Raw genomic sequence first — 12105 nt, forward strand, 5'->3', positions numbered from 1 at the left:
GTCTTGAAGGTGTTCCCACATATGCTAAGCACTTGTTGTCTGCTTTTCCAGATGGGATGGCACATCACTGCAGAATGCTGTGGTAGTCATGCTGGTTAAGTGGGCCCTGAATTCTAAATAAATCACAGACATTGTCACCAGCAAAGCACCATCACACCCCCTCCTCCATTCTTCACGATGGGAACCACATCCGTTCACCTAATCTGCGTCTCACAAAGACACAGTGGATGGAATCAAAAATCTCAAATTTGGACTTATCAGACCAAAGGACAGACTTCCACCAGTCTAATGGCCATTGCTGATGATTCTTGGCCCAAGCAAGTCTCTTCTTATTATTGGTGTCCTTTAGTAGTGGTTTCTTTGCACCTGATTTTCACTCGGTCTCCTCTGAACAGTGGATGTTGAGATGTGTCTGTTACTTGTATTCTGTGAAGCATTTATTTGGGCTGCAATTTCTGAGGCTGGTAACTCTAATGAACTTATCCTCTGCAGCAGAGGTAACCCTGGGTCTTCCTTTCCTGTGGCGGTCCTCATGAAAGCCAGTTTCATCATAGCGCTTGATGGTTTTAGCGACTGCACTTGAAGAGACTTTCAAAGTTCTTGACATTCTCGGTATTGACTGACCCGACCCGCATGTCTTAAAGTTATGATGCACTGTCAATTTTTCTTAGTTTTTTTTAGATGTTCTTGCATAATATGGACTTGGTCTTTTACCAACTAGGGATATCTTCTGTACACCATCCCTACCTTGTCACAGCTGATTGGCTCAAACACAATAAGAAAGAAAGAAATTCCACAAATTAACTTTTAACAAGGCACACCTGTTAACTGAGATGCATTCCAGGGGACTATCTCATGAAGCTGGTTGAGAGAATGCCAGGAGTGTGCAAAGCTGTCACTAAGGCAAATGGTGGCTACTTTGAAGAATCTCAAATATAACGTTTATTTTGATTCGTTTCACACTTTTTTGGCTACTACTTGATTCTATATGTGTTATTTCATAGTGTTGATGTCTTCACTATTATTCTACAATGTAGAAAATAGTAAAAATAAAGAAAAACTCTGGAATGAGTAGGTGTGTCGCAACTTTTGACTGGTACTGTATATTCTTATGTTTAGCTCACATAATATTATTAAAAGTATGCATTAAGATATCTGTAAAATAATAAGCATGCAAAAAACTAATGTCGACATTAATGAATGCATTTCTATAGCTTCCAAAATATTTTTTACAATTGTGGGGAGTGCCAAGATGGAGGTACGGTGGCTTCAACACAGCACCCCTTAATAGTCATCTAGTGTATCTATAAATCATTGATTGAAACGTGATCTTTTAGTCATGTATACCACCAACATTCCCTAATCCTTTTCCCCTCCTCCCCCTCTCCTTGTCCTTCTCCAGTGCTGGATGTGTATGTGCTCAGTACAGACGGCCAGGTGCAGGACTTCAGGTTCCCCCAGACCAGCAAGGGTGGAGCCTCCATTCAGCTGTCTGCAAACACAGTCAAAGTTAACAGTAAAAACGGTAACTAGGGGGGAATGAATGAATGAATGAATGAATGAATGAGATCATGCTGAAGGATAATTGTCCTTCACTGAAGTGGCTGAAGGATAGAAATGAGCAGCAATTCTGTACGTTCACAATGCCACCGTGAATCTTATTCTGTTTTTTCCCCAGGTGTGGCCAAGCTGGTGTTTGTCCTCTACAAGCACCTGGGCCAGTTCCTCAGTACAGAGAACGCCACGCTCCGAGGAGGAGGACGTAACCTCTCAGACCTGACCGTCAACTCGCACATCCTGGCCGCCTCCATCACCAAGGAGTCCAGCCGTGTGTTCGTGTCTGACCCCGTCATCTTCACCCTGGAGCACCTCGACGTGAGTTCCCCTTCCCCTGAGAAAGCTCTGGAGCCCTAGTGTCATTCTGCGGTGTTCAGTGCAGGGGGAAAGGAAATGGCAGTGTGGTCTTTAGTAGTTGGAGGATCAAAGTCAATGTCATAAGATACAGCTGCACTGTGAGCACGGCTGTAAAATATCAATACTTGTGTACATCTGGAACTCCCACGGTTATACGTTTGTTAGTTTACATAGAACATGCTATCATGTTTATGCCATGGTATTCTGCAATTGTTTATAATTTACTGAAATTGTGTATAATTACACTTGGGAAGAGAGACAAAAAAATCAAATAAAGTTTTATTAGGCTCTTACCCAGATTAGTAGATCTGCACTGTTCCTACACACACTCACTAGACTATATACTGTTAATAGTATACTGAACTCAAATCTTAGCCTGCTGTTAATTGCCTTTTGATGGAAAATAGCAGTATCTATATATAGGTAGGAAGCATATGTACTCTAAAGTAATGTGTTAGTTCGTTTTAAACAATGCTTAGAATGTTATTGTTTGTGGTATTCAAAAGGTTTCCTCGTGTGTTGCTTATTGAGAACTTCTACAACCCTAACTGTTAACTATTTGTCTGAAACAATGTTCTTATTTCCTAATGTCCTGCTCTGTAGAAGGAGCACTACGACAACCCCAACTGCTCATTCTGGAACTACTCTGAGAGGAGTATGATAGGCTACTGGTCCACTCAGGGCTGTAAGCTCTTGGACACCAACAAGAGCCACACCACCTGTTCCTGTAGTCACCTGACCAACTTTGCCATCCTAATGGCCCATAGAGGGAACGTGGTGAGTGGCCTTCAAGGGGTTCTATCATGCCGTGGGGTTGGTCTCCACTGATGGATTTAATATGTATGCATGTTCCAATCTAGGGAACATGGTGAGTGGCTGGTTCAAGCCACCCCCTAGACACTTGTGTAGATCAGAGAGGATTGTATACAGTACCAGTCAAAAGTTCGGACACACCTACTCATTCAAGGGTTTTTCTTTATCTTTACTATTTTCTACATTGTAGAATAACAGTGAAGACATCAAAACTATGAAATAACACATATGGAATCATGTAGTAACCAAAAAAATGTTATACAAATTAAAATACATTTTAGATTTTCGATTCTTCAAAGTGGCCACCCTTTGCCTTGATGACAGCTTTGCACAGTCTTGACGTTCTCTCCCCACCTCTACCTTGTCACAACACGACTGATTGGCTCCAGAAATTAACTTTTAACAAGGCACACCTGTTAATTGAAAGGCATTCCAGGTGACTACCTCATGAAGCTGGTTGAGAGAATGCGAAGAGTGTGCAAAGCTGTCATTATGGCAAAGGGTAGCCACTTTGAATAATCTAAATATACAATATATTTAGCTTTTTTTATTTTTATTATTTGGTTGCTACATGATTCTGTATGTGTTATTTCATAGTTTTGATTATTCTACAATGTAGAAAATTGTAAAAATAAAAAACTGGAATGAGTAGCTGTGTCTAAACTTTTGACAAGTGCTGTATGTGTAAGAAATATGTTGGAATGTCCACCATTCTTGTCCTCTGTGGAATTGTAACCATATTGTGGATACCCATCCAATCCTATTAGATATACATAAGTCTCTAGGGCAGGGATGGGCAGCTGACGACCATTGTATTTCCCGCCCGCAATACAAAAAAACAATTTAATTCAGTCGGGGTCTCAAATTACTGTTGAGAGTTAGAATAGTAGAATACAGGTGCGATTTTGTCATTTGGAAGCACGTCAAAGTTTTTCTTTTTCTATATTAAGAGTTGCTAACATTTCTCTCAACCCTGTGGCAAAGTGTGTAGAAATGCAGCAAATTAGCTGTAAAACTGCACATTTTTGTCTCTGCCCCATGGCAAAATGAGTAGAATTGCATGAAATTAGTTAGAAAATTGCAAACCCTTTTCTCCGACCCATGACAAAATGTGTAGAATTTCCAGCAAAAAGTTTCTTAAGGTCCCCAAAAGGCTAGAACCACCTCTGACTGCAAGTGTGGGTATGGATGTGGGTACCCAGACCCGAGAGCCACTGTGGCCCCTCATGATGAGTTGATTTTTTAATGGCCCTAACCCCCATCAAAGTTGCCCATTCCTGCTCTAGGGGGTAGGGGCTTAGGGGTTGATTTGGGATTTAAGGACACTAGTGAATCTACCCCATCCCCCTCGTCGTATGTACTGTACTGTACTGTATGTATGTGGGGGGGGATTGTTGGAGGGATGGGAGTTGGGGTGAGGAATGGGGTTAGTTAATGTATGTGGAGAGAAACGGAAGGAGGCTGTCACTTACTTTGCCGTAAGCAAAAAAGTAAGAGATCGCAGGCATAAGATACTGTAGTGAGAGCTAGCTGAAACATTATTGGAAATAAATGACATTTTACCTATGGTCTGTGACTAATAGCCTTCACGCACGTCTGCTGGAATCATACACAGGAAAACGTACACGGTGGCCCTGCATTACGCTTCTTTAATTTGCATTTCCACTCAAAGACATGAAGTAGGTGAGATCCATTTGCAAGCAAAATGCAATTACAATCCAATTTATGATAAATATAATGTGCTGCAAGCATCTACCCAGTAATAAACGTGGAACGTAAGTTTGTGGTTTATATAATAACATGTCCCGACTCATGAACTCTTCCCTTGACAAACCCCAAACCTTTACAACCCTTCACCACAAGGAGAAACCAGTCCCTGAGCTAGGTCTTCCCGTCACACCAGCCCTACACCTCAACTACAACTCCTCCTGGCCTGCCCTCAATAAAATGACTCATATCACGGGAACGCATTACCTCATGTTCAGACCACTGTCCCTGAGTGATATTCTGGACGGTGAAGCCGTCTATTTTTTTTGCATATGGTTGTAGCCGACGTTGAAATGTGTTCATTTTCATGGGTTGTGACACACACTTTAATCAGCCCTTCACAGAGTGATCCCACACTATATTTTATAATGTCATCCCTTCAGCGTGATCCCACACTATATTTTATAATGTAATCTCTTCACAGAGTGATCCCACACTATATTTTATAGTGTCATCTTCACAGAGTGATCCCACACTATATTTTATAATGTCATCCCTTCACAGAGTGATCCCACACTATATTTTATAATGTCATCCCTTCACAGAGTGATCCCACACTATATTTTATAATGTCATCCCTTCAGAGTGATCCCACACTATATTTTATAATGTCATCCCTTCACAGAGTGATCCCACACTATATTTTATAATGTCATCCCTTCAGAGTGATCCCACACTATATTTTATAATGTCATCTTCACAGAGTGATCCCACACTATATTTTATAGTGTCATCTTCACAGAGTGATCACACTATATTTTATAATGTCATCCCTTCACAGAGTAATCCCACACTATATTTTATAATGTCATCCCTTCAGAGTGATCCCACACTATATTTTATAATGTCATGCCTTCACAGAGTGATCCCACACTATATTTTATAATGTCATCTCTTCACAGAGTGATCCCACACTATATTTTATAATGTCATCCCTTCACAGAGTGATCCCACACTATATTTTATAATGTCATCCCTTCACAGAGTGATCCCACACTATATTTTATAATGTCATCCCTTCAGAGTGATCCCACACTATATTTTATAATGTCATCCCTTCACAGAGTGATCCCACACTATATTTTATAATGTCATCCCTTCAGAGTGATCCCACACTATATTTTATAATGTCATCTTCACAGAGTGATCCCACACTATATTTTATAGTGTCATCTTCTCAGAGTGATCACACACTATATTTTATAGTGTCATCTTCACAGAGTGATCCCACACTATATTTTATAGTGTCATCTTCACAGAGTGATCCCACACTATATTTTATAATGTCATCTCTTCACAGTGATCCCACACTATATTTTATAATGTCATCCCTTCACAGAGTAATCCCACACTATATTTTATAATGTCATCCCTTCACAGAGTAATCCCACACTATATTTTATAATGTCATCCCTTCACAGAGTGATCCCACACTATATTTTATAATGTCATCCCTTCAGAGTGATCCCACACTATATTTTATAATGTCATCCCTTCACAGAGTGATCCCACACTATATTTTATAATGTCATCCCTTCAGAGTGATCCCACACTATATTTTATAATGTCATGCCTTCACAGAGTGATCCCACACTATATTTTATAATGTCATCTCTTCACAGAGTGATCCCACACTATATTTTATAATGTCATCCCTTCACAGAGTAATCCCACACTATATTTTATAATGTCATCCCTTCAGAGTGATCCCACACTATATTTTATAATGTCATCTCTTCACAGAGTGATCCCACACTATATTTTATAATGTCATCTCTTCACAGAGTGATCCCACACTATATTTTATAATGTCATCTCTTCCCAGAGTGATCCCACACTATATTTTATAATGTCATCTCTTCCCAGAGTGATCCCACACTATATTTTATAATGTCATCTCTTCACAGAGTGATCCCACACTATATTTTATAATGTCATCCCTTCACAGAGTGATCCCACACTATATTTTATAATGTCATCCCTTCACAGAGTGATCCCACACTATATTTTATAATGTCATCCCTTCACAGAGTGATCCCACACTATATTTTATAATGTCATCCCTTCACAGAGTGATCCCACACTATATTTTATAATGTCATCCCTTCACAGAGCGATCCCACACTATATTTTATAATGTCATCTCTTCACAGAGTGATCCCACACTATATTTTATAATGTCATCCCTTCACAGAGTAATCCCACACTATATTTTATAATGTCATCCCTTCAGAGTGATCCCACACTATATTTTATAATGTCATCCCTTCAGAGTGATCCCACACTATATTTTATAATGTCATCTTCACAGAGTGATCCCACACTATATTTTATAGTGTCATCTTCTAGAGTGATCACACTATATTTTATAATGTCATCCCTTCACAGAGTAATCCCACACTATATTTTATAATGTCATCCCTTCAGAGTGATCCCACACTATATTTTATAATGTCATGCCTTCACAGAGTGATCCCACACTATATTTTATAATGTCATCTCTTCACAGAGTGATCCCACACTATATTTTATAATGTCATCCCTTCACAGAGTGATCCCACACTATATTTTATAATGTCATCCCTTCACAGAGTGATCCCACACTATATTTTATAATGTCATCCCTTCAGAGTGATCCCACACTATATTTTATAATGTCATCCCTTCACAGAGTGATCCCACACTATATTTTATAATGTCATCCCTTCAGAGTGATCCCACACTATATTTTATAATGTCATCTTCACAGAGTGATCCCACACTATATTTTATAGTGTCATCTTCTAGAGTGATCACACACTATATTTTATAGTGTCATCTTCTGAGTGATCACACACTATATTTTATAGTGTCATCTTCACAGAGTGATCCCACACTATATTTTATAGTGTCATCTTCACAGAGTGATCCCACACTATATTTTATAATGTCATCTCTTCACAGTGATCCCACACTATATTTTATAATGTCATCCCTTCACAGAGTAATCCCACTATATTTTATAATGTCATCCCTTCACAGAGTAATCCCACACTATATTTTATAATGTCATCCCTTCACAGAGTGATCCCACACTATATTTTATAATGTCATCCCTTCAGAGTGATCCCACACTATATTTTATAATGTCATCCCTTCACAGAGTGATCCCACACTATATTTTATAATGTCATCCCTTCAGAGTGATCCCACACTATATTTTATAATGTCATGCCTTCACAGAGTGATCCCACACTATATTTTATAATGTCATCTCTTCACAGAGTGATCCCACACTATATTTTATAATGTCATCCCTTCACAGAGTAATCCCACACTATATTTTATAATGTCATCCCTTCAGAGTGATCCCACACTATATTTTATGATGTCATCCCTTCAGAGTGATCCCACACTATATTTTATAATGTCATCTCTTCACAGAGTGATCCCACACTATATTTTATAATGTCATCCCTTCAGAGTGATCCCACACTATATTTTATAATGTCATGCCTTCACAGAGTGATCCCACACTATATTTTATAATGTCATCTCTTCACAGAGTGATCCCACACTATATTTTATAATGTCATCCCTTCACAGAGTAATCCAACACTATATTTTATAATGTCATCTCTTCCCACACTAGTGATCCCTTCACACTATATTTTATAATGTCATCTCTTCACAGAGTGATCCCACACTATATTTTATAATGTCATCTCTTCCCAGAGTGATCCCACACTATATTTTATAATGTCATCTCTTCCCAGAGTGATCCCACACTATATTTTATAATGTCATCTCTTCCCAGAGTGATCCCACACTATATTTTATAATGTCATCCCTTCACAGAGTGATCCCACACTATATTTTATAATGTCATCCCTTCACAGAGTGATCCCACACTATATTTTATAATGTCATCCCTTCACAGAGTGATCCCACACTATATTTTATAATGTCATCCCTTCACAGAGTGATCCCACACTATATTTTATAATGTCATCCCTTCACAGAGCGATCCCACACTATATTTTATAATGTCATCTCTTCACAGAGTGATCCCACACTATATTTTATAATGTCATCCCTTCACAGAGTAATCCCACACTATATTTTATAATGTCATCCCTTCAGAGTGATCCCACACTATATTTTATAATGTCATCCCTTCAGAGTGATCCCACACTATATTTTATAATGTCATCTTCACAGAGTGATCCCACACTATATTTTATAGTGTCATCTTCACAGAGTGATCACACTATATTTTATAATGTCATCCCTTCACAGAGTAATCCCACACTATATTTTATAATGTCATCCCTTCAGAGTGATCCCACACTATATTTTATAATGTCATGCCTTCACAGAGTGATCCCACACTATATTTTATAATGTCATCTCTTCACAGAGTGATCCCACACTATATTTTATAATGTCATCCCTTCACAGAGTGATCCCACACTATATTTTATAATGTCATCCCTTCACAGAGTGATCCCACACTATATTTTATAATGTCATCCCTTCAGAGTGATCCCACACTATATTTTATAATGTCATCCCTTCACAGAGTGATCCCACACTATATTTTATAATGTCATCCCTTCAGAGTGATCCCACACTATATTTTATAATGTCATCTTCACAGAGTGATCCCACACTATATTTTATAGTGTCATCTTCACAGAGTGATCACACACTATATTTTATAGTGTCATCTTCACAGAGTGATCCCACACTATATTTTATAGTGTCATCTTCACAGAGTGATCCCACACTATATTTTATAATGTCATCTCTTCACAGTGATCCCACACTATATTTTATAATGTCATCCCTTCACAGAGTAATCCCACACTATATTTTATAATGTCATCCCTTCACAGAGTAATCCCACACTATATTTTATAATGTCATCCCTTCACAGAGTGATCCCACACTATATTTTATAATGTCATCCCTTCAGAGTGATCCCACACTATATTTTATAATGTCATCCCTTCACAGAGTGATCCCACACTATATTTTATAATGTCATCCCTTCAGAGTGATCCCACACTATATTTTATAATGTCATGCCTTCACAGAGTGATCCCACACTATATTTTATAATGTCATCTCTTCACAGAGTGATCCCACACTATATTTTATAATGTCATCCCTTCACAGAGTAATCCCACACTATATTTTATAATGTCATCCCTTCAGAGTGATCCCACACTATATTTTATAATGTCATCTCTTCACAGAGTGATCCCACACTATATTTTATAATGTAATCTCTTCACAGAGTGATCCCACACTATATTTTATAATGTCATCTCTTCCCAGAGTGATCCCACACTATATTTTATAATGTCATCTCTTCCCAGAGTGATCCCACACTATATTTTATAATGTCATCTCTTCACAGAGTGATCCCACACTATATTTTATAATGTCATCCCTTCACAGAGTGATCCCACACTATATTTTATAATGTCATCCCTTCACAGAGTGATCCCACACTATATTTTATAATGTCATCCCTTCACAGAGTGATCCCACACTATATTTTATAATGTCATCCCTTCACAGAGTGATCCCACACTATATTTTATAATGTCATCCCTTCACAGAGCGATCCCACACTATATTTTATAATGTCATCTCTTCACAGAGTGATCCCACACTATATTTTATAATGTCATCCCTTCACAGAGCGATCCCCCACTATATTTTATAATGTCATCTCTTCACAGAGTGATCCCACACTATATTTTATAATGTCATCTCTTCACAGAGTGATCCCACACTATATTTTATAATGTCATCCCTTCACAGAGTGATCCCACACTATATTTTATAATGTCATCCCTTCAGAGTGATCCCACACTATATTTTATAATGTCATCTTCACAGAGTGATCCCACACTATATTTTATAGTGTCATCTTCACAGAGTGATCACACACTATATTTTATAGTGTCATCTTCACAGAGTGATCCCACACTATATTTTATAGTGTCATCTTCACAGAGTGATCCCACACTATATTTTATAATGTCATCTCTTCACAGTGATCCCACACTATATTTTATAATGTCATCCCTTCACAGAGTAATCCCACACTATATTTTATAATGTCATCCCTTCACAAAGTAATCCCACACTATATTTTATGTCATCCCTTCACAGAGTGATCCCACACTATATTTTATAATGTCATCCCTTCAGAGTGATCCCACACTATATTTTATAATGTCATCCCTTCACAGAGTGATCCCACACTATATTTTATAATGTCATCCCTTCAGAGTGATCCCACACTATATTTTATAATGTCATGCCTTCACAGAGTGATCCCACACTATATTTTATAATGTCATCTCTTCACAGAGTGATCCCACACTATATTTTATAATGTCATCCCTTCACAGAGTAATCCCACACTATATTTTATAATGTCATCCCTTCAGAGTGATCCCACACTATATTTTATAATGTCATCTCTTCACAGAGTGATCCCACACTATATTTTATAATGTAATCTCTTCACAGAGTGATCCCACACTATATTTTATAATGTCATCTCTTCCCAGAGTGATCCCACACTATATTTTATAATGTCATCTCTTCCCAGAGTGATCCCACACTATATTTTATAATGTCATCTCTTCACAGAGTGATCCCACACTATATTTTATAATGTCATCCCTTCACAGAGTGATCCCACACTATATTTTATAATGTCATCCCTTCACAGAGTGATCCCACACTATATTTTATAATGTCATCCCTTCACAGAGTGATCCCACACTATATTTTATAATGTCATCCCTTCACAGAGTGATCCCACACTATATTTTATAATGTCATCCCTTCACAGAGTGATCCCACACTATATTTTATAATGTCATCCCTTCACAGAGCGATCCCCCACTATATTTTATAATGTCATCTCTTCACAGAGTGATCCCACACTATATTTTATAATGTCATCTCTTCACAGAGTGATCCCACACTATATTTTATAATGTCATCCCTTCACAGAGCGATCCCCCACTATATTTTATAATGTCATCCCTTCAGAGTGATCCCACACTATATTTTATAATGTCATCCCTTCACAGAGCGATCCCCCAATATATGTTATAACATGTCGCGCTTTTGTGACCGCTTACTAAGGACTTTACATTGGCAGGGCATCATCTGTTTCCTACAGTAGATGTTGAGTTTTCAAACCCTCTGTGAGCCAGGACATTCATGTTATGTCAAGGTTCGTTGATGGGGACATGAAGTCTGTCATGTTTTATGTTTTCCGGCAGGCTATTGGGTCTAAACCCTCCCTCCTGTGTTGCCTCATGTTTCTGATTGGTGCAGCTAGATGTTGAGTTAAATCCCTTTATAAATATCTGTATATGTCATGAAATCATACTTGCTCCATGATCTTACATGGTACATTATACCAGGTTATTGGGTTTACTTAAGATTATATAGCATATACTGATAAATGTTGGGAACGGGATTTGTTTAAAGTGGCCTGAGAAAGGAAGGTGGCGGTGGTACTGTACTAGATAGCATATTCCCGAAACATTTGAATAAGATAAAAAGGTTTTCGCAACAAAGCAAAGCTTATTA

The 12105-nt window shown here is 38.1% G+C and overlaps 1 protein-coding gene across 12 annotated transcripts in view; it reads left to right on the top strand.

Moving 5' to 3' along the window:
- LOC118401985 (adhesion G protein-coupled receptor L2-like) overlaps positions 1-12105 on the top strand; it is a 145168-nt gene that overhangs the window by 97241 nt on the left and 35822 nt on the right. For all 12 annotated transcript variants that reach the window (XR_004829406.2, XR_004829407.2, XM_035799751.2 and 9 more), the window contains 3 exons: positions 1403-1525; positions 1679-1875; positions 2518-2691. Coding sequence is in view for 10 of the 12 variants with exons in the window: in XM_035799751.2 (XP_035655644.1) it covers positions 1403-1525; positions 1679-1875; positions 2518-2691 (494 nt within the window). In the remaining 2 variants the exon portion in view is untranslated. The remainder of the gene's footprint in view (positions 1-1402; positions 1526-1678; positions 1876-2517; positions 2692-12105) is intronic.

The sequence above is a fragment of the Oncorhynchus keta genome, chromosome 23 (genome assembly GCF_023373465.1).
Source record: "Oncorhynchus keta strain PuntledgeMale-10-30-2019 chromosome 23, Oket_V2, whole genome shotgun sequence".
Classification (NCBI taxonomy): domain Eukaryota; kingdom Metazoa; phylum Chordata; class Actinopteri; order Salmoniformes; family Salmonidae; genus Oncorhynchus; species Oncorhynchus keta.